Raw genomic sequence first — 24,085 nt, forward strand, 5'->3', positions numbered from 1 at the left:
CCGGCGCCTCGGAGTGCGACCCGAAGCAGCCGCCGGGGAGGGGACGAGCACCATGTCGAATCTGAGCAAAGGCACGGGCAGCCGGAAGGACACCAAGATGCGGATCCGGGCCTTTCCGGTGAGTCTCTCGTCGGCGCCGGGGACCCCGGGGCCGGGGGCCCGGCCGAGAGCCGCACGCTAGGCCGGGGCTGAACTCCCCCAACAGGCCGCAGGCCCGGCCTCCCCTCCCCCACGCCGCCGGCCGCGGGGCGCGAGCCTTCCCGGCAACGGGGCGCCGCGGGGCCCCGGCGCGGCCGCCTCCCGGGCTGTTCCCCGCGCCCCCGCCCGGAGCTCGCCTCCCGCCGGCCCGCGGGCGGCGGCTGCGGCTGGGCCCCTCGCCGGTCCCAGCACCTCCCCGCGCCCCGGGCTGTAGGCCCGATCCCCAGCGCTCCGCTCCCTGCCGGCTGCCCCGGACTCCCGGCCCTGCAGCGGCGGGGACTGTCCAAGTCCTTGAATGGGGCGTGTGTGTAACTTTTCACGTGTGGTTTCGCTGCGGTTTGAAAAATAACCCAGCCCAAGAGACGGCCAACCAAACCTTGAGAATGATGGAGGGGACTGTCCTCTCTTTCTCTCTTCCCTTTCTCGGAGAGGTTTCTGCCACCAGCCTACCCCCGACGCAGTGACAGGGGTTCCACGTAATGCTCGATAGTAATGTATCAGTAACATCGGTGTATTTATGGCATCTTTCATCCACTAGCTTCCAAAGCGCTTGCCCAACTCTGCTGGGCAGGAATCGCCTCACCACTCATAGGGGAAGCAAGAGAGAGCAAATTGGACAATCGGTTCTTTTTTTCTTAGCCCTGGAAGCCCGAGGAATGAGTAGTCCCCATCCTGAGTTGCTTTACTGTATAGGTTTTAGTGACAGCAAACGTATTCTGTTTGGAAACTTTTTCTTTTTTAGCATTACGTTGAGTCATATGCTTGCGGTGTTTAGTGTATAGGGTATAACTTCGGATGTCATATCTGATTCAAATAGCCAATGGCAAGCAATTAAAGTGTGCTGTTGTAACAGAGAAACTGGACATACTTGCTCGTGTCGCTACAGTAACAGGTCTACGTCAAGACAGACAAACTAGCAATTGAACAGAAAATTTTAAAACAGTAAAACCAGAGAAAGGTCTTGGGTTTCCTTTCTTAGAATCATAAACATAGTGTGTGAGGGGGCCAAAGAGGGAGTTTGTACTCATTTAAAGCATGCCTTTTCTAAAGTGTAGTTTGCAGTGAGGAAAGGCTTATTAATGTAGTTATCCTAGTTGAGTAAGAAATGACCCAGAGAACTTGAGGACCTCTCTGAATTTTTAAAATTTAAAAGAAAAGAATACATCTGGTGCAGAATTTTGAAGTTGTTGTAACATAAATACTAATGTCGATGTGTAGAGACTTTTGGCTTCGTGTAAATAAAGCTAGGATATACTCAGGAGTTAAGTATTTTGATACTGATGAAAGGGATTTAGAATTTTTTCTTAAGTAAATGTGAGAAACTACAAAGAAAGTTAGAAATGGTGGCAAAAGAGCACCAGTGAAGTTCACTAGCCTGTTTTCCCTTATAGTGGAACCAGAGCTCGGTTTATGACTTTTCGAGTAATGTAGTTTTCCTGCTGAATCAGTTCTGACCATTTTTAGCAGAATTGGAATAGTTTTCTGCAGCAGATTTTCTGGGGAAGGTTTGCTATTCTTGAAGTCTGAGTTCTAATTCAGATTTATTACTAAAATGTGGACTCGCTCACATTTGACATCAACTCACTTATTTTAGTATTCTCATTAACCAGTTGTACCTTTATCTATGTGATCAACTCTCTGATCTCTTTAGGTTTGCCTGTTCCTACCTGTTCTCCCATTCCTTCCATCATTCAACAAATACTGAGTACTGTGTGCCAGGTAGTGTTCGAGGACCTTGGGAGTTGTCTGTATAGCTTGAAAGACCAAGAACCCTGCTTTCTGCATCTTGTATTGTTGGGAGGAAGGGGTGGGAGAGAATTTCTTTAGCTGAAAAGTATACTTTGATAGGTTAGCACGTAGCACTGCAACTGATTATTTTAAAGTAGTGTTATGGTTATGAGCTAATTTGGACCCTTTCTGTTGATAACTTGTTGGCTAAGTTTTTCTAAAATCCTTGAATGAAGTTACAAATATTAAACTAGTGTTTGACATTTAGTAGTTAATATCTGCTGATTTTTCAAAGCGTAAGAAATTTTCATTATTTCATAAGTATTGACATCATTTATAAGTAGTTCTCACTCAAAAGAACTATTATATCTTTTAATATGTAAATTTTTAAGTCGTAGTTCCTTGAGCCTTCCTTAAGGATAGATATGTGCCTCAGTGGTATGGTATTTCACTGACTTATCCTTTAGTAAATGTTTGAGTACTTAGAGATCTTGAAGAAATTTTTCTTTCTTCCAGGTTAGCAATCTTTTACATGACTGTAGTCTGCATGGATTGTTAGTCAGAAGTAGTAAATGTATAGTATTCTATAAAGAAAAAATATTGTTTGTGTATACCTATGTACATATAGCTATTGTATTTTACTTTACCATTTGGCTATATAGTTAGCCATAATTTAAAGGAAGTTGTAGTTTAACCAAAGGTCTCGAGCGCTCATTTCAGATTCTGTTTTATAAAATGGATGTGTAAAAATATATTTTGGGATTGTTTTGTTTTCATTGCAAAATAGAGTGGTACGTGAACTTACAGGATATTTTATAGATGTGTAAGCCTGCTGCAGATATAGTCTCATCAATAAAACCAGGTTCTTTCTAGTGTTTTGACTGCATATTTTAAGTGTGCCTTCATCATTGTTCACAAGAGTAAAAGTTACGCCATCCCACAGTCTTATGCACAGTTTGCATTTTAAGGAGACTTTTTCATAAGATTTCAAGAGAAATTGGTTCCTTTTAAGATGGGAAACTGTAAGGAACTTCCTGTGTTTATAAATTGTTGATGGAGGAAAAGTTTATCCTAGTTTGTAAGCTTTCCTGCAGTGCACAATATATATGTCATTTCACATCTTTTTTTTTTTGCTACCCAGTGTGGACAGCAAGGGCTGCAAAACTTTTTTAAGGAAGGAGGCTCTGGTTGTGAAACTCCTGGAGACTGTGGATTTGCACCAAAGAATGCTGCTCCAAGAAGTTTCTGCTCTTCTTGACTTGCTGTTGCTATGTGTCTCACTCCTGAGCTTTTGTTCCACTATGTAGGATTAGTTGCTCTCAGGTGAACCTTTTGTCCTTGTCTTTGAAAAGCCATTCCTCACCATCTGTACCATCCGGGGTTTTGTCCACGTGGGCTTGAAAAGCTTGATTGCATTGGTGGGGATATGTTTGAATGGAAATGTTGGCCTGTCCTCTGATTTGCTTTTCTTAGCTTAGCTTTCTGAGTTTAGGAGACATATTATGAAAGTGATTGTCATGAGAGTGTGATCTGGAAATGGCTTCAGTTATTAGTTTATAGAAGCATGCTAAATCGTGATGAAGAACCTCTGGTTGTGATGTCCACTCCGTAATTCTAGATGCGCTTCACAGAGCTCCGCCTGTATGGCATGGCTAGTAAATAATGTGGAGGTTATTGTTAGATGGAACCCGCAAAGTGACTGACGTTAGAAAGAGATTTTTAAGATCATTTGTGATGTCCTTAAGAGCACAAGAGTTTAACAACAAATAGGCACAGTTAATGTTTTTGTTGATCCTAGCTACAGTAATATTTGTCAGGATTGGGGGAACAGCTTTGATCTTTGTAAGAGGTTGCTCTTCCTTAGGGAAAGTAATTCTTGCCTAGAAATACGTGGATTATACATACTGGAAAGCTGAATAATCTTGCAAATCACATAGGGCAGGGAATTTACTATAACTTTGTTTTTTATTATCTTGTATTTTCTTACATCTCTGTAAGAAGATTGCTGAGTGAGGTGTAACATTCATTAAAGTGTTCCTTACACTTAAACTGATTCTTTCTGTTTAATAGTTTTATGACAGCCAGCCATGTTGTAACTGTTACTACCTCTCTGGCTTTAGAAGTTGAAAAGTAAAAGCATAAGTGGTTATCTATAAGGTATTTATTTTGCATTATCTTCCTAGGTAGCAGTTCAGAGGAACCTGGAAAATTATTAGTACCAATGTTGAATTTGAAACTATTTTAGTAATATAGAATATCATGTGCGAATTTGGCCTTTTAAATAATACCTTAGTCACAAGGTTGATTCATTCAGACAAAATAGAGAAAGCTACATTTGTACATCATTCATTTAAATGTAGCTGATTAATAAAAGCATTTTTCTAGTTCAGGAAGATTATATAATTAAGACTAGAAAAAGTAGTATGCCTCCTCTTTGTATTATAAATTGAGAGACCTTAGAGAGAATTTTTTGTTATTATTTTCATTCAAGATTATCTGGATGTTCTTTAGCGGTTTTGTTAGATTTTTATAAAGGTTACTGGACAATTTGTAGTTTTAAATAATGCAGCTTTGAAAATAGTTCTTATTTGTCCATTGTAAAGTCAGCAAAAAAGGGAAAGGTGTTACTTGTAAGGAAAAAAAATCACTGAGATAAAATATGCATTAGAATTAATGTGTATCAGTGTGCTGTGAAAACTGTTCAGTCACAGTCTGTCAAAGCAATGAGTTCATTTTAGTAGCTTTTCTAATTATAAAAGTGATGCATATTCATGATAGAAAACTTAATAAATACCTAAATTTATAAATAAGGAAATAAAAATCACCTGCCACTTGGAAAATTAGCATTTTGATGTGTTTCGTTTAATCTTTCATACCCACATGAGAACACAGTAAAATTGAGGTACTATACCATTTTATATACTGCCTTTTAAAAAGTATATCATCTTACTTTATATCTATTTCCATGTTAAATATATTGAAAGCATGATTTTCAATGACTGTGTGATACTCGACAGTATCTCAGTTTGCTTAACCATTTCCTACTGCTAGGTATTTTGATTGATTCCAGTGAATCCATATTTTCTCTATTATAAATAATGCAACTGTGACTATTTAGGCACATAAACATTTGAGCCCATCCATGATTATGGAATTACTGGGCTAAACATAATTGATATATATAAATTGACCTCCAGAGAGCTAGTAATAGTAATAGCTAAAACTTATTGAATGCTTATGTGCCATGAACTCTGCTCTGTGCTTCACATGTGTAAACATTTAATTTACACGAATCTATAGAATACCATATTACCTATTTTACAAATGAGGCCTTGAGAGGTTACGGTCACTATGCTTGTAAGTGGCAGAGCTAGGATTCTAACCCAGGCCATCTGCCTCTAATGTAAACGCTCCTAAGAGTTAATTATACATTTTAAGGTTGTATTAGTTTAAGTTCTACTGTGTCGCAGTGTCTTAGCCAGCATATTATATCTTTAATTTCACAGGTGAAAAAGTAGTACTTTAAGTTGCATTTCTTTACCTACGTGTAAGAAAGAAATGATGGATAATCTGTAGGGAGTTTTCATCTAGTTTTACATTAGAGTATTCAACGTATGTATTAGGAGTCTGACTGAAAAGTGCAGAGAGACTGAGGGCATAACAGTTAAGGGTGTGGGCTCTGGACTGCCAGAGTTTGAATGTCAGCTCCACCTCTTCCTAGCAGCCTTACCTGTAACAAGTTGCTTACCCTCTTCTGACTTACAATGGGATTACTAAGAGGACCTACCTTAGGGATTGTTGTGAGAGAAAGAAAATAGAGCATTAGAACAGTACCTAGCCTACAGTTAGCTGTTTTATTATACCGACATTTAGCCATGAGTATGCCACAGTTTAAAGATAAAAATTGAGTGTCATTTTTGCAAGTGATTATTTTGTAATACTATACACTTATTTTAGTAATGCTGCGATTTTTTGGTATAGTTTTGAGAACTTATATTTTGAAAGGCCTGCAGGGTCAATTTGTGAACCACACTGAGAAATCCATCTCAAAGGATACAGGTTTGGAACCACTGGGGCACTTCACAAGAATGCTGCTGGCTCTTGGGGTTAGATTCAAAAGAGAAGTCCCAATGATGATTCTCACGTAATCATTGGAGTAAGTATGTAACCTCTCCAGTTAATTTTACTGAAGGAGTAAACACTCGTTTGGTGTGTGCATTCTAATAGGTACATTAGATGTTTATCTAAAAATATATTGTTTTTCTTGCACTGTCCTTACTTTTTTCCCCTCCTTTTCTCTTCGCATCCTCCTTTTTTTGTTTCACTCGTGAACTAGGTTATGGTCCCTTCCCAAAGCTTATTCCAGACACACTTTTGAACCACAAAGCACTTAGCATAGTGTTAGACACGGTATGTGGGTGGTTAATGAATGGTTGATTAAATGAGAAACTAGTCCTTTAGGCCAAACCATAGTACGTGATTGATTAATTAGGTAAGTTGATTGAAGTAGGACAGTAGTCCCCCCTTTATGGGGGATACATTCCAAGACCCCCACTCGATGTCTGAAACCTTGGTTAGTTTCCAAACCCTATATATACTGTTTTTTCCTATACATACATACTTATGATAAAGTTTAATTTATAAATTAGGAACAGTAAGAGATTAACAACAATAACTTAGTTCTCTTTGGCATATCTGAATTTCCAGCATCACTCCTCTTGCACTTTGGGGCTGTTATTAAATAAAAGAAGGGTTACTTATTATAAGCACTGTGATACCCGACAGTCAGTCTGATAACCCAGGTGGCTAGTAAGTGACTAACGGGTGGGTAGCAGATACAGTGTGGATACAGGTGGGCAAAGGGATGATTCACATCCAGAGCGGGAAGGAGCAGGATAGCGCAAAATTTCATCACGCTACTCAGAATGGTGCACAGTTTAAAACTTACGAATTGTTTATTTCTGGAATTTTCCATTTAATATTTTCAGACTGCAGTTGACCGTGGGTAACTGAAACCATGGAAGCGAAAGCATGGGTAAGGGGAGGACTACTGTACTTTGAAATGTTTGAACTCTTTGCAGCAATAGGTGAAGTCTTAAGATGTAGTGGGTCGTTAATGATCTTGTGGCGCTGTCCTTAGAAGGGTAGTCAGCCTAGTCTCCGGAAACAGTAATGTCTTGAAAATAAAGGTAGTATGATGCATTGGCAGTAACCTTGGATTGAGCATCGAAGATGTGACTCTGGTCCAGTCTTTTCTATTTACGAGCTTAACTCCACATTTTACTCCCCCACCGTGACTCCTTCCTCCCAGCCTGGTCAGTCAACTGTACACTCTGATCCCCTACTTCATTGCAGATTGACTCTCCCTATCCTCAGCCTGTTCTCAGAATTCTTTGCTGCCTTTGCGTCTGAAACCTGGCTTTGCCCTGAGGATACAGGCTTATCTTCTTGAATTGAGGTATCTGTTTTCCTTATAATCCTTGAATAATTTGGCCCAGATGCCATTTATTGCCACATCCATCATCCTCTTTTGTGGCTCAGGCTTCTGTGAACTATTCTTTTGAGACTACCCTCTGACCATCTCCTAACTTCTTAGAAATGCTCCCTCAGTCATTGAAGACTTTAATACCTCCTTCACAGAGGTTCTCTCTCGTTCAGATCTTAACTTTATCCCATGCATGTGGGCATAGTCATTCATTTATTAAATTTAAAGTATATTTATTGTCTGTTGCTACCAGGAGTCAGGCCTTAGATATAGTGATCCAACAAACGGCCTCTTCTGTGTTGTAGTGATCTCCACCCTGTCTCGGAGCTTGTCCTCCCGCTACTTTAGAAATCAGAAACTCCGATACTGCATTCTAACCTAGCTCCCCTCCATTTGTTAGATGGAGGACTTGAGCAGATCACTTAACCTCTGCCTGTTTCCTCTTTTGTAAAAAGGAGAAAACAGTAGTACCTACTGCATAAGGTTGTTATAAGGATAGTGTTAATTCACGTAAAGCTCTTAGGGTAGTGCCTGGCACATAGTAAGCGTTATAAATAAATACAAGCTGCTGTTGTTATTTGATTATTCTATCCTACTTGTTGCTTGTTTCCTTCTTCCGTTAATGTGCTCTTGGATCTCAAGAAGACCCCTTCCTTCTCTTAAGCTGTGGTGACTTATTAGTTACCCTTTCTTTTCTACTGCCTCCCCAGGGCAAGGCCAGAAATATCAGCAAAAAGCATCTTGGGTCATTCCACCCATGTGTCTTCACTGCTCAAGGTTTTTAGGCTACTGTGCGCTTCTGGAGAAAATTGCAAGACAGTGGTCTCTAACTTAGATGGGTTCTCCGTGCCTCTGGGCATTTTTTTTTATGTCCCTGGTAAGCTACCTCTCCCCTTCCCTGCATGAGCCATTCTAAACTTTAATCGCTATCCTACTCTTTATTGAGAATTCCCTTATCTCTCTTCAAGAAATTTAACTACTGCTTCACTGTGACAACTAATGTTATTTTGAGTAAGATCCTTCAGCTTTCTTCCTTTTCCATTATCTTCTATTAGAAAGCATTTCTTCATTTTTTTAAAAGTCAGTTTTAAGGTTGAAAATATAATTAAATAAAACGTCTTAATGTGACTTTCATTCAGTTTAGTAGTTGTAATCATTGAGAACAGAATGGACCCAAATTTGCTTTTCAAATGAGAAAGGCTACTGCTAAGCAAATGAATAAAGACTTCAAAGGGACATCTTTACCTACTTTAAGAAAATACAAGATTCCTTGGAGATACTGTTCTAGAAAAGCAAGCCATCATTGCTAAGAGCTTCACCATACTGATGCAAGTCCTTCTTATCTAAAGCAGCTGTTAACTGAGCAACCCTTAGCCTCTTCTATCTGCCCTATCCTCTTGAAAGTAATCATGAAAATTCTTTCTCCTTTTTAATTCCCAATTCATTAATAGTGTGAGAATTTGCTTTATGAGGTTAGTAAGTACAGTTGTTGTATGTCTACTTTGTGTTAAGCTCGTTTTAGGTGCTTTGAACTATAACTATCACAAATCCTCACAACAATCTTAAGTTTGGATGTTGTTAGTCCTGTTTTAAATCTTATCTAGGGCTCAGAGAGATCTAGTAAAATGTATATTACATTTATACCTAGGAAACGGCAGAGCTGGAATTCAGATTTCAGGTATGTCTGACTCAAAAGTTCATGTTCTTTCCATTATACCACACTACCTAAGAATTTGCTAGATTCTGAAGTATTTCCTTTCTTTATAGGAATATATTGGAAAATTAATTCTAAGCTTGCCATTTACATTATTAGCCAGGAGCAGATCCAGGGGCCCTGAAGCTCATACAACGCAGTTCTTTCTTTATGAAAAGAATTCAGAATTGGGTTCTAGGCCTTGGAAGAAGCTTTTGCAAGCTTAAGCCTCAGTAGATTCAAGATAAATGCACCTCTTGCAAGAGATTAAAAGTTATAAAAACTTTGAATCGATGGAAGTATATATTGGTCAGTAAAATTTGAGTATATAGGGGCCGGCCTGGTGGCACAGCGGTTCAGTTCTCACGTTCTCACCCCTGGTGTGGACATGGCACCGCTTGGCAAGCCATGCTGTAGTAGGCGTCCCACATATGAAGTAGAGGAAGATGGGCGCAGATGTTAGCTCAGGGCCAGTCTTCCTCAGCAAAAAAGAGGAGGATTGGCGGCAGATGTTAGCTCAGGGCTAGTGTTCCTCGAAAAAAAAAAGAAAATCTTTAAAAAAAGAAAGAAAAAAGTGATTCCTTCAAGTTAGCATGTTTAGATACTTTTACTATCTTTAATTTTTTTGTCTTTGAGAATATACTAAGAGGTAGGTTAACCAGTAAAATGAATTTTGAAACACAAACAGCAGATACTTTAAAATAATTCACTTTTCTTCATGGTATATGCAAATGAGACATGAAAGAAGTATATATTTTTTGATGAACGCTATCACTAGCTGAATAAACAAGTAATTTATTTGCTCCTATTTGTATTCATATTTTAATTTTTAAAAGCTAAAAGAGACTTTAGAGAAAATCTGTTCTAATCTTACTTAATAGATGAGGAAATGGAGAACTGGGGAGGGTGATTTACCCAAGGGATACGGTCATGACTGGAGTTTATGGAAGAACCGTGATTTCCGGTTAGAAGCTCTTTTCTCTAGACCAAACCGAAATAAGCATATAGCCATAGTAATTTAGTGTTAACATTAGCCTGTTCAGTTATAAAATTATTTGTTAATATTGAATACATAATATTGAGGTGATTTGAGTTGACATGGTATAATGGAAGGACAGTAGTTTAGGACTCTCTAGATTTCCTTCATAGCTCTAACTAGCTGTGTGATCTTGGATAAACCACTTGGCCTAAGTTTCCTCATTTGTAAAATGAAGAGATTTTTAATTTGGAGTTATCTTAGGCTCATTCTAACTCTTTTCAGTAAAGGCAGCATATTTATTCCTAACTGTAGGAACTAAGTGCTAGTATATTCTCCTGTGGCCTAAAACATTTTGTGTGATGTTGCAAACATCCACTTATGTTTTCAGCCTTAGAATTTTCCTTAAAATAAGAAAGGTGGATTTCGGTCATGATGCTTAAATCCTAATGTGAAGCAGTGGGAGGGTTAGCTGTCTTTTTGCATACTTACTTTTGTGTGAATTGGTAGTTTTAGACAAAGTTTGAGCATATTTGATATCAGGTTTTTGTAATTTTATGTGATGGGCCTTTTGCTTCATACCACTTTCGGTGATAGTCAGGCTCATTCAAAGACAAAGCTCACTGTAGCAATTTATGCTGTTTTACATGTTTTTTCCCCCTTCCTTTGGATTTTGTGTAGCTGATTCCAGTGTAAACTAATTTGTTATTGTCTTAGAGTTTATAGAGCTTTTACGTATTCTAATTTTAGAAAACCTGGGTTTACTCATTTCAAAGAAAAACCTTAGTGACTTAAGCTAAAGAGAAGAAAGTATTGTCACTTTTGATTTAAATTAATTTTAGAGTGTAGGATAAAAATACGGAACTCAAATTGTACTTAGATATGAAGTATTTTTCTCTCTGTAAGAGTACTACTAGTATTTTGTGATTCTATCCAAAATATATGATTCCTGCTTTCCTATTATTTCTGTTTTCCAGATGAATGTTTAAAGAGCAATTTTATACACAGGACCCTTTAATAGTAGTTTGAGATTTAATAGTATATTGGGAAATACAGCAAACGTTTAAAGTGTTGATCATATAGATGTAATAAGTAATTTTCTTAATAGGGAAGGTCTCTAATTACAACGTTTGAAAAGTTCCAGTCAAGATGAATATTGTATTCTCTGGATAAAATGTGTTTCAGGGTGCCCCAAAACATCTCTTTTTCACCAGTGAAAACAGCACCAGTAGTAGGACAATGACACTGTTCCTGCCTCAGTAAGAGTATTTGTGATTGCATCTTGCTTGTGATCGTCACACTATGAAATGTTACACATAGATCATTTTCATATATTGCTAAAGTCATTCACAGAGATATAACTGAAATAATATTGTTAATACTCTGAAGTCATTGTGAATTTCATGGACTTTTGTAGGCTAATCTGAAGTTGACCCTGTGTCTTTGAAAAAAATTATTCCAAATTTTCAAGTTGATTTTTGAACAGCCTGCTCCTATTGAGGACAGAAATGCAGATTATAATTGAACCCTTTTTTGATGATTTGCCTTTCTTATTATAAATGTTATTGTTCTATAATTTAATGATATTGGAGAGCAATTGAATGTGGATCAGACCTAGTTTGTGATTTCACAGAATTGTCCCAGGGTATTGTGCTTTTCTAATTGATAATCTTTTTCTCTCCTTCCTTGACATCAGTTACTGCTTTTGGCAGCACAATTTCACCCTCATCTAGTCTCCACTATACCAAAGAGAAACTAGTTAACCAAACAGTAGTAGTCTTTACATTCAAGTGTAAGTCATAGAGGAAGGCTATATATCTCTTCTGCGTAGTAAAGAAAGGAACAGATTTATTGAGCAAGTGCTGTGTGCCAGATGCTATCACAAACTTTCTTAATTGCCACACAGTACACCTTCTCCTCCCATTTCTCCTGCTACAAGCGGATGAGGAAAGTGAAGTTAGATACCTGTCCAAAGTCTGAGTGTGTCCCACTGGTCTGTTTTCCTCAAAGCTTGGATCTTTGGGTATATTTTTGATGAATGAGGTTGCTTAAAGATTAACTGATGGATAAATGGGATTATTGCAGATGCCATAGGTCATTGCATAGTCGTCATTCATCAAATAAGATTTATTAAGTATAACTGGACTGCATTCAAATCATATTTTTGAATGTCATCTAGGCATCATGCCGTGTATTATAAAGGATAAAATAAAAGAAGAGAGACTTTATATACTCTGAAGTGCTTACAGTCTGGGAGGGGGCTTCCTTACGTAATTTATGGGTTAGTTGTGTGCCATTCCTCAGATATTTGTACCAAAGCAACTTTTTTGAGACTGAAGCTCAAAATTAAGATGAAGCATTTTTCCTTGTTTATTTTTTTCTAGCTGCGTCATTCTGAATTGCCTGGAATTTCAAGTTCTCACCCTTTTCCCCCACCCACCCTGTTCTAAATTTCTTGTAGAAAATTATTCACAGGGGACTAAAGGCTTCTTGTCCTTTGTATATAAGTGGATGTGAAGAATCCAGTTCTCTTCATTTTAGTTTTAATTGGCTCATGCTGTAGTTCTCTCCAACTCTTAGTAATCACAGAACTTTCAAGATGTGTAAGTATATAATAGGCTGATGTCCTTTCAAAGTCATGGATTTTGAAGGTTGTTTTTATATCATTTGAGGTAATGGAGACGAAAAACCAGAGATGTTTGTGAAAGAAAATAGCGTTATTTTTGCTGTTGATAATTAGGGAATTGTAGTCTGAGTTGGGGAAAGCTGGGGGGTGAAGGTCACTTTTACAAATTAAAGTCTTGATTTGGTTTTTAAAAGTCTCACTAACCATAAGCATTTAAGAATACTTAATTGTATCTTTCCTTTTAAAAAAGAGCTTTTGTTTCTTTTCCTGCTAAATGAATTTCCGTTCTTGCTGATCACTTTGTAACTTGAGCTTCTTGGGGAAGGATACTTATGCATCTAATAATTAGCAAACATTGAATGTTTATGTATATATGTAAATATGCATTTTATTTTATCACTGTTGTTTTGCTGAAGTATTGTCCCAAATGCCTTCCCTAAGTGTATTTGCAGTTACTGCATCCTCAGTAAATCAGTTTCATCAACGAGATTAAAATCCTGCTTGAATAACTTAGAATATTACTTTAAAAGAATATTACTGCTCTTTTAAAAAATGTGCGTAAAGTTAAGGTCTTTAAATTTTGTGACTCTGAATGAAGTATAGACTGATGTTTTTATGGTTAACATGCTGATGAGATTATTTAGTCCTTTTAACTTTTATTGACAGTTAATGTTGTGTTCTATATCAAGGATGGGTGAGTGAGAAATTGAAGTTCACTGATAACATAATTCTTTTGCCACTGTTGTTGATTTGTTCACTTGATGCCAAGACCAAAGCACATATATGTAGGACTCTGCACTTGAAGCCCGTTTCCGTTGGCAAATTGTTTTCGGACCCGTTTGATTTTGGGAAAGATTCTAGCTTATGGATCCTCTCCTGAAGGGTCTTTTCTGTCGACTGTTTTCATCTCAGTTAACATTTATCAATAAAATTCATGATTAAGCAGCCTTCTGAGGCATTTAGTTAGGTGAATGGGAAAATCTGAAAATACTACTCCATATATGGAATTTGAAAGTCTGTTGCTTTTGCATTATTGTACTTTATTTCTATTTGGAAAAGACATTTGATTATTTAAAAATTACATTCATTACTGTAGATAGGCACATTAAAATATTTTTTTCCATATTACTGTGCTTAGTGGTTCAAATCTTCATGTTTTCAAAATTGCATTAGTTTAATAGGTAAAATGATACTCATTCACCAAACATTTGTTTATGACTTTCCAAGTGGCACTGAAGAAAAATGCACAATCTCTTAAGTATCTTATAGTCTAGTGGAAGAAAACAACGCACAAATGTAATTACGAAGTAGTATGAGAATGTAGTGATACATATACGCTGAGTATTGTGAAAGAGCTTAGAAGGAGTCCTTAGCTTTGCTTGAGAAGGTTAGGGAAGGATTCCTGGAGGATGTGACACTTGAGCTGTGTTCAGAGGCTATGTGAAAAGTCAGAAGAGGCAGGAGAGGAGAGCATAAAGAAGACATGAGAGGGTAGGGACTGGGCGAGGTGGGACAGTGGGCCGGAATAACCATTGGTTTAATGTTGTCAGGGAATAAATGTAAGATAGGAAGTAGTGAATGGAAGGTGAAGTTAGAGAGGTTGGCACAGACTAGATCTTGAAGAGCATTATGTTCCCTGTTAAAACACCCCGCACCCTGATCCCCGTTGATGACGAGAGCTGGGTTTTCAACAGGGGCATGATGCTCATGTGTTTATTTTAATGGTGATTTTTGAGGAAGATAGATTCCAGGAGCTTATTAGAATTCGTGATGGTTGGAAGGCTGTTGGAGTGATCTAGATGAAAGTTTTAGGATAATAGTATTCAGGATGAAAGAATGGGAACATATTTGAGAAATATTTGGGCCTCATGTTAGTAGCACCTGATGATTGGATTGGAAGGGGATGAGGGAGAGGAAAGAAAAAAAGTTAAGGCTCATGCTTCTAGCTTGTATAACTAGGTGGTTTGTATTGCCGCTGCCGAATTAGAGAATACAGGAGGAAGATTTGGGTGGGTTTGGAGAGTGAGTTTACCAGGGATTTTGGACATAAGTTTGATCTGTGTCTGCAGCATTTGGTTGGAGATGTCTAGCAGGTAGTAGAATACAGTAGTTTTAGGCTTTGGGGGAACATGTAGGTGGCAATATAGATTTGGGAGCAATTTACATATAAGCCAATAATTCATCTTTGAGATATGGGCTAGACTTCTTGGGAAATCTGATTAAGAGCTAGAGACTAATTATCCAGAAAAGAAGAGCACACACATTTTATTTCCAAGATTGTATGTACAGTTTTAGAAGGCTCTGGAATCCCTTGCCAGTCTAGAGTCTTAACAGATTTTAGAACCCTAGATGTGTGGGTAGTAGTTGTAACCATGATAATGAATGAAAATGCATAGGGCCTCAGTAGAAATGGAAACAGCTAAGGGCAGAGCCCTGGGGATTAAAACGATTTAAATGGCATTGGAAGAATAGGAGAGGTGAAGTAGGGGAATACCATTTCTGAAAGAAGGCCACACTATTACTGACTAGCATTTGCATAGTTGTACTCTTAAGTGCTTTTGTTTTAGCTCTTATCTATTTATTTGCTAAGCTTGAAAAGCTGTATTTCTTTCTGACATTTGATGCCCATAGATGAGAATTCACAAGATTCTATCACTGGGTGCTTTTGTTAGTTGACATGTGAGGGATTATACTGTGCCCACTGACATTCTCATTTAATTTCGTGATGGGCCTTTGAGATGGATACTGTTATTAAACCCACTTTACAAGTAAGGACATAAAGGCGTCTCCATGGCTTGTGAATTTAGCAAAGCTGTGACACAAATCCAGTTCTGTTGAACACAAAACCTATGTTCTCTACTAATATACCATCCTCTGTTTACCAAGATAACCGGTGACTCACACTGTGCTATCACTTTACTGTATGAGCATGGTGGAATGTGAGGTGAGTCCAATGATTTGGACATATGTGAGTTCTAACCCCAGCTCTGTGATTTGGGTAAATCATTTAATCTCTGGGTCTATTTTCTTCTCGTTGTTTGAAAATTTTTATATTCAAGAAGTCACTAGAAGAAACCTTGTTGTCCTGTGGCTTCGTCTTTGCTCTGTCTATAAAGCATGATACTGAGGAAAATACCACGTACGATCTTAGATTATAAAACAACTCGATTTGTGTATGTGAGAAGCGATCCTTTTATAATGTGAGAGTGTTTGTACAATATTTGAAGCCTCTTGGTGTATATCTTTAAAATTCTTTAGTTCCTAATAGAAAATTCAGTAATTTGCGCTGGGTAGAGACCTTTTTGTATGTTTTCTAGCTTTCATAGGATCTTATGTTACAGAGCCTGAAAAGATCATTTGAAGTTTTGCTAAATTATTAGCAGTATAGTTATCTCTAGAGTCCATACTAACTTTGTTCTTTCTTTTTCTTTTTTTTTTTTTGAGGAAGATTAGCCCTGAGCTAACTAGTGCCAATTCTCCTCTTTTTGCTGAGGAAGACTGGCCCTGAGCTAACATCCGTGTCCATCTTCCTCTACTTTATATATGGGACGCCTACCACAGCATGGCTTGCCAAGTGGTGCCATGTCTGCACCCGGGATCCGAACTGGCGAACCCGGGCCTCTGAAGCGGAACATGCGCACTTAACGGCTGCGCTGCTGGGCTGGCCCCTTGTTCTTTCTTTGAAATTGTTCTGAATGTTCTGCTTTACATGTTTGTTATTTAATGTGAAGGGATGGTGTCTTAGCTTTATTATAACCTCTGCATGTGCTGTCAGCAGACTAAAACCACATTACACATGCATGGAGTATTTGAGGCCATCATTACCATATGGGCTTGTATCTTTTATTTGTGAAAAGTTGTAAGTAGCCCCATATTATTTATATTTATATGGAAGGCATCCCATGTATCAGGATATCTGATAAAAATAACAGTTTAGATGTAATAGTAAATTCTTTTAAGGCCATTTCAGAAAAATCTCTGATAGACCTGGGATTTGAATATTTGAATAACAGGAAAGAAGTTGTTCTGTTAAAGAGTTCCTTTTTAAACTCTCCAGAAAAGATTAGAATAGTAAGACTCAGTTTGAGTCATCTGCTGGACAATCCTCTTGAGTGAGAGTTGATTTTATTGCTCGGGTGACTGAAAGAACTATTTGCCTACCTGCTGCTTCCTCTTTCACCTTCACACCCACTGGACTTGGCTTAGAGAGAGTTTTTTTTTTTTTTAACCACTTTATTGAGGTATGATTGACACAAAAAGCTGTACATATGTAACGTATGCAACTTGATGAGTTTGAAGGTAAATATTCACCTCTGAAACCATCACCACAATCTATGCAATAAATGTATCCATCACCTCCAAAACCTTCTTCCTCCCCTCTTTGGAGAGGGTTCTGTTAGCTCAGTAATTTCTATCCAGTTCAGGTCAGATGTGTGTGTGAAGCTGATGCGTAATTGTTGTGGTGTTTCCCAGGTTGAGAATGCAGAATTTATAGGTTTTCTGTGGCGTAAAAAGGACCCCCTAGTCAGAGATTAGCCGAAAATCAACAAGTCAACAAGTATAAGTGACTGTTATCTGTTAGGTACTATTTTACTGGCCCGCCTTCACAGGGCTGACATTTGTCTGGGAGGAGGGAGGCCAGGAAAAGAAATAAGGAATCTGGGGTTGGAATTTGGGGGTCACTAGTAGGAAGAGGCTGCTATTTTAAATGGAGTGGGCATTAAAGCTTCATTTTAAGGTGACAGTTGAGCAGTTTTGAAGTTGATAAGTAAATGAGCCATGCAGGTATCGGGGGAAGAACATTTCAGACAGATACTGTTAGCAGACCTAACACCTTGAAGTGAACTTGCTTGACTGATCCAAGGAATAGCAAGGAGGCTGGTGCCATTGGAGCAGAGTGAATAAGGAGGAGGAACAGATGAAGCCAGAGAGATGTGATCAGATCGAGTAAGGCTTTCTAGGGTAGTGTAAGGACTTTGACTTTAGCTCCAAGAGAAGTGAGGAGTCACTTGAGGATTGTGAGCAGATGAGTGACATGATTTGATTTATGTTTTCAGAAGATGTAAGTTGTTCATTGTTCTTAGGGCACAGCACACTCTCGTTGGCCCAGGCAAGGTCCCTCTGTTACTTCTTTTCCCTTTCATTTTTTTCCTCTGCCCTTCAGTGCTGATGCCTGTACCCTGTCGTCTCCCCATCCCCTGTCATGGGCCAGCACTCTAGTATTTTTGATGTAGGTCCTCACAACCTTGTAAAATGAGTTTTGTGTGCTTGCGTTTTTAAATTACATAAATAACATGGTATTTAAAAAAAAACAAACCAGGAAGAAGTCACTCTGCCTGCTCTATGATAGTGAGTCAAGAGCAGAAAGAGCAGGTAGGAGGCTGTTGCAGTAATTTGAGAGATGGTGGTGGTTTGGACTAGTCTAGGAGCACTGGAAGAGGTGAGAAGGAGTTAGATTCTGGGTACGTTTTGAAGGTAGAGACAACAGAATTTCCTCTTGGATTAGAAGTGAGGCGAGGAGTAAAGAGGATTACAAGCTTTTTGGTCTTGGCAACTGGAAGGATGGAGTGAACATTTGCTCAGTTGGAGAAGACTAGGGGAAGCAGATTTAAGGAAAAGATTAGGATTTTTTGTTGTAGACTTGATAAATTTGAGATGCCTAATAGGCATTCAAATAGAAACATTGATTAGGTAGCTGAATATATGACTCTGGTATTCAGGGGAGAGAGCCAAACAGTATACATTAAATTTTGAGGTTAACTTAAAGTCATAGGCAAGATCAACTTCACCTAAAAACTGAGTGTGGCTAGACAGGAGGTTCAGAACCTGAGGCTTAGAGTTGGAGGTTGTGGTGATGAGTAAGAACCCGTAAGCCGATTGACAAATAGGAGCTAGTGGAACAGGAAGAAAAACAAGAGATTGTAGTACTTGGAAGGCAAGTGAGAGATCTGTTTCTCGGAGTGGGAATGATCAGCTCTTTTGCTTGCTGCCAGATAGGTCAAGTAGGACGAGGACTGAGACTCTGAGCATGAGATTTAGCAGTGCGGAAGCCACTGGTGACCTCGAGAGCAGTTTCAGTGAAATGGTAGAGATGAAAGCTTTATTAGTGTAGATTCAAGATATGATGGGGGAAATGGGACTTGGAGACAGTGAATGTAGACATCTCCTCCTCCTCCGCCCTGTGATTTTGCTGTAAATGGAAAAGAGGGAAATTCAGTGGTGCTGAAAGAGAAATATGTGAGGTTGTGAGGATTTGTTTGCTTTTAAGATGGGAAACTGATGATTTTGAATGCAGGTGGAAATTACCTGGCAGAGAGGAAAAAATTTGATGATGCTAGGAAGGGAAATTGCTAGAGGGAGGTCCTTGAGTAGGTGAGTTGGGATGGAATAAGAGCAGTGCTTGTTAAACTTCATTCTGTATACACCTCGGGTTCTTGTTAAAATGGCAGATTATGGTTCTGAGGTCTGGAGTGGGGCCTGAAATTCTGCATTTCTAACAAGTCTCTAGATGCCTTTGTTTCTGGTCCTTGCTCTGTAATTTGAGTGTAAGAACTTGGCACTTTGAGCATAAGAACTAGCAGATTATATTTGTATGCAAATCAGTTGGGTTAATGGACATGGTCGGAGTTTGTGCAGTGTCTGTCTCTTCAGGTTGTTTCTGTTTTCTTAGTGGAATAGGAAGGAAGTCATTATTGTAGAGTGAGGACAGAGGAGCTGGTGTAAAGTCCTCAAGGAGAGTAGAGTCAGTAGACTAGAAAAGTAGGATTGTGGGGTTGACTCAGGGCTCACTTGTGGTTAGTGGTTGTGAATTTAAACTGCGAGGGATCGAATATGGGTGCATGCGTGTTGTTCTTCATTTACTTTCAGCTACATGGGTGCAGGTGAGGAGTAGGTAGGCACTTGGGCTTTAGAATGGCAAGTATTTTGGAGGGAGGAACAGAGGGGCAAGTGGTTTATGGATGTATACAAGGTAGTTACAGATGATGGACCGTGGAATCTAAACTGGGAAAGGAAGGAAATGAGAGAATGCTAGGTTAAACAAAGAAAATGTGGGGGTTTTGTTTGTTTGTTTGTTTTGTTTTTAATTGCAGGTCTTCTCCCAATCTTTAATTTGCTAAGGAGCTCTGTAAATCTTCAGGAGAGGAAAACAGTGTTCACGTCCCCAATTTTTTTTAATCAAGGAACAGTTTCTGTCTCAGTATCTCTCTGAGCTTGTATTCTGTTAAATAAACTTAGGGAAAAGATGTCTTATACTTTGGCTAAAGCAAGTATTAATGTTAACCTCAGGGATTATGATTTTGTTTAAAGTGGATGGTTCTGCTCCAGATCAGAAAGGAGGGAGGTCTTAGAGGATTTAAAAAAAAATTGTTTCTGTCAGTTCTAAAAACTATTTTGAACTATATCCCTTTATTTCTGTTAAAACAGATTGTTAACATTGTTACCAAGTCATGCAGATTTATAATCATAGCCATATAATGTGAAATATTTACTATATGGACAAATACAGACAGATATTCAACCATTGGTGTTTTTTTTGTCTCTTTCTCTCTCTCTCTCTCGGATATTACAGATGACCATGGATGAAAAATATGTAAACAGCATTTGGGACCTTCTGAAAAATGCAATTCAAGAAATCCAGCGTAAGAATAACAGTGGTCTTAGTTTTGAGGAGCTCTATAGAAATGCATATACAATGGTTTTGCATAAACATGGAGAAAAACTCTACACTGGACTAAGAGAAGTTGTTACCGAACATCTCATAAATAAGGTATCCAACTTTAAAGGACTGTTGCTAACTATGTGCAATCCAGAAAATCCTTTATACTGTATTTTACTTTGACCAGAAGTATTACTTGTCAAGGCTCCAGGAAGCCTGTGGAAATAATAATCAATTAATGGTTGTATTTATTATAAAACCTCACTCAAAAGTTTAGCTAAATCAGAATTTTTGATAATTAAGGGAAGATGAAGTTTGTGATCTATAATAAATATATTCTCTGTAATCATAATTAAGGAAGCAAACTTTCAGTTATTTAGAAATATTTATTAATATGTTAAGGAAAAAATAGTTATCTGTAATTAAAATGCTTAATCAGTCAGCCCATGTTAGCTTTCTCTACTTCCTCTAAGTGTTTAATAAAACTGCATTGTTTAAAAAAATATTGCCTAAGACTTTTCACCAGTTGAAAGTGACTTTATTCATTTTAACTGTTTTATTATGGTAAACATGAATTTTTTTAAAAAGATAAATTAGTAATGGGCTGTTTATAAACATTATAATAAAATGGTTCTTTGGTTCCAAAAAGATGTATTTGTTTTTTTAGAACAAATGTTTTCATAGAGCAGACTCTTCTACTGCAAGTATGTCTTGCTTTTAGATTGTCAGAGAAAATATAAAATACCACAGATAAATAAAACTTCCTGGAGTTTTTGTGTAGTATTAGGGTATTTGTTTTTTAAATTTTATTTTGAAAAAAATGGAAAAGTTGCATCAGTAGTACAGTGATCTCTTGTATTGTGGATTCATCAGTTAAGATTTTGCCACATTTTTGCCAATCTTTCTATTGATACCTATTATTACTATTATTGACATTATTATTGCTGAGCAATTAGAGAATGTTTTAGATTTATTTACCCTCTAATACTTGGGAATGTTTCTCCTAAGAGCAAGGAAATTCTCTTACTTAACCAAAGAACAACGTAGAAAATGAGGCAGTTTAACATTAATACTGTTATCTAATACAGTCCACATTCCAGTTCACCAGTGGTCCTCTGTAGCAGTGATGTCCTTTATAGCAGTTTGTTTTCTGATCCAGGATCCAATCCAGGGTCACACACTCAGTTCCTCAGCCTTTCTTTGTCTTTCAGCACATTGACATTTTTGAAGAGCATAGGTCAGTTGTTTTGTAGATTGTCCCTCAGTTTTTGGTTTGTCTGATTGTTTCCTCATGACTAGTTTCAGGTTATGCATTTTTGGCAGGAATAATACATAAGTGATGTTGTGTCCTCAGTGCATCACATCAGGAGGCACATGATGTCAGTTTATCCCATTATTGGTGATGTTAACTTTGATCACTTGGTGTTCGCCAGATTTCTCCACTGTGAAGGTACCTTTTTTTCCCTTTGTAATTCATAAGTGATTTATTCAGAGATATTTTGAGACTGTATAAATATCCTGTTCCCCAAGAAACTTTTGTGTGATGGTTTAGCATCCATTGATGATTCTTGCATGAATCATTATTACTATGGTGGTTACAGAATAGTCACTTTCTATTTCTACTATTCCTTCTATAATTCCTTTCTCTAAAATGGAATTATATGAGCACATAGCTAGTAGCTCATAAAACAAGGTGATTGTGTTTTTCATGCAATCAGTAGTTTTTTGTTAAGTGCCTACTGTGCACAACTTTGTAGGAAAATACAGAGGATGTGAAGAGATATGATATATCCCTTCTTAGATTTGTTTTTACTCTGATGTGAGAGATGATACACTCATTCAGATAACAGTGTGAGGCATTATATAATTAAGTGGCAAGTGAGTTGTATAGGCAATAAATGGTTTAGGAATTCAAATGAGGAAGAGATTACCCTAGACTGTACGGTTTCATGGGAAAGGATCAAATTGAACTGAGCCGTGAAAAATTTGAGTTGTAAGTGAACATTGTGCAAGATATTCCAGGATGACAGTTGTCATGTGATTATACAGAGATAAACTGAGTACACTTAGGTGGTAAGTAGAGTTTGATTACGGTATATATAATAATTCATGGGGATTAGTGGATTATAGTGTTGCAAAGATAGTTTGGAGGTTTATTGGAGGTTTTTAAGTGAATGATAATGTGACAGTATTTTAAGATTTACGATGAGAATGATGTAAATGTAGAATTGGAGGGATGTTTGCTAGAAACAGGAGAAGACCTCTAAAAATCTGAGTAAGGTGACAGGCTAGAAGTACGTGGATGATGTCAGAAATTCTGAAGTTAGATTAGATAGAATTTGGTTAGTGGGAGAATTAATGGTGCCACCAGTAGAAATATTGTGAAGTTGTAGTGGAAAACTGATTGGCAATCGGTAGAGAAGATGATGAATTTTGTTTTAGATTATATTGGAAATTTTTATAGTTGGAAAGCACCTTAGAAATTATTTTACATGTGAGGAAACTTGAGTGTGAGATTGTAATAAGATGCTCAAGTAGAACTATCATATGTTTAGAAATACACAGATTAGAGCTTGGGCAGGAACTCAAAACTGGAGATCAAAATTTGACATTTGGTAGCATATATTGAGGAATAACTGTTGGAATTCAGAGAACGAAAATCTCAGAGCTAGGGGATGAATCTTCAAAAGCAAACTATGGTAAGTAGGTGCAGGAAATGAAGAAGACTTATTTAAGAAGCTTGGCATCAAAAGAAAGAAGGAGAACAGTAGGGTCTAAGAGATTTCCTTGAATCTATTGAAGGAGCAGAAGACTGAAGCAGCTGAGTTCCTGGATATGGAGGGAGTGTGGAATCGAGAACAATGGAGAAGTAAAGGGAGAAGAGGGGCACGTTCTCATTTGCTGGAGTTTTGATAGAGAATGATAGTAATGATCACATCTAACTTTTAATTAGCCTTTACTATGTGCTAGGTCCAGTTCTAGTGCATTTACATGTATTAACTTGGTTAATGGTCACAACCCAACCAGTCAGATACTGCTAATAGCTCTATTTTACAAGTGAAGAAATTGAGGTGCAGAGAATTGATTTTCCAAATGCATGTAGCTAGTAAGTGGGCCAGCTGGAACAGCATTCAAGCAGTGTGGCTTCAGGCTGAGTCTTTGACTTCACTAGAGCTCTGCCTCTGAGGCATTATAATGGATGGATCAAGATGCAATAAATATGCTGAAATTGAGGGTAAGTGAGGAGCTTCAAGTAAATTGGGTTGGTGTTTTTAAGCTATAGTCCTTTCAATTCTAGGTCCTGGTGTATTTATAATTAAAATGAAGGAGTTGGCAGTAATATCTCTGTGATTCTTTAGTTCTTAAACTATTATGAATCTGACAACTAAGCCATGCATCTTCTGAAAATGAGGTGAAGAGACTTGGAGTAGCCCTTGTGGGGAATATACTAGGAATTGGCAAGTGAGGAAAAAAGCTCAGTGGGAGTTGGCCTGAATGTGTGATTTGTCATTTTTTTTTTTTTTTTTTTTTTTTTTTTTCTGAAGCAGTGCTTTGCAGCTTGGGCACAGAAGCAGAAAAAACATCTGTAGTTATGTGCTATGGTCAAGAATTGACTCATCCAAAAAGTGAGGAGAGGAGGGGAGGCCAGAGTGTGAGGTCAGTGTTTAAGTGACTGATTTTTGGACTCTGAAACATGGTTAGGTAGAAATTGAAGTCATGTG

General features: G+C 37.9%; 1 protein-coding gene across 2 annotated transcripts in view; it reads left to right on the plus strand.

Annotated features, from left to right (window-relative positions):
- The first annotated feature begins 6 nt into the window (after positions 1-6).
- CUL3 (cullin 3) overlaps positions 7-24,085 on the plus strand; it is a 90,899-nt gene continuing 66,820 nt past the window's right edge. The window contains exons 1-2 of one of the 2 annotated variants that reach the window (XM_046643705.1): positions 7-118; positions 20,277-20,474. In XM_046643705.1, coding sequence (XP_046499661.1) covers positions 53-118; positions 20,277-20,474 — 264 coding nt within the window. In that variant the 5' untranslated portion in view covers positions 7-52. The remainder of the gene's footprint in view (positions 119-20,276; positions 20,475-24,085) is intronic. The other variant, XM_046643706.1, reaches the window with a different exon arrangement.

The sequence above is a fragment of the Equus quagga genome, chromosome 17 (assembly GCF_021613505.1).
Source record: "Equus quagga isolate Etosha38 chromosome 17, UCLA_HA_Equagga_1.0, whole genome shotgun sequence".
Taxonomy (NCBI): Eukaryota; Metazoa; Chordata; class Mammalia; order Perissodactyla; family Equidae; genus Equus; species Equus quagga.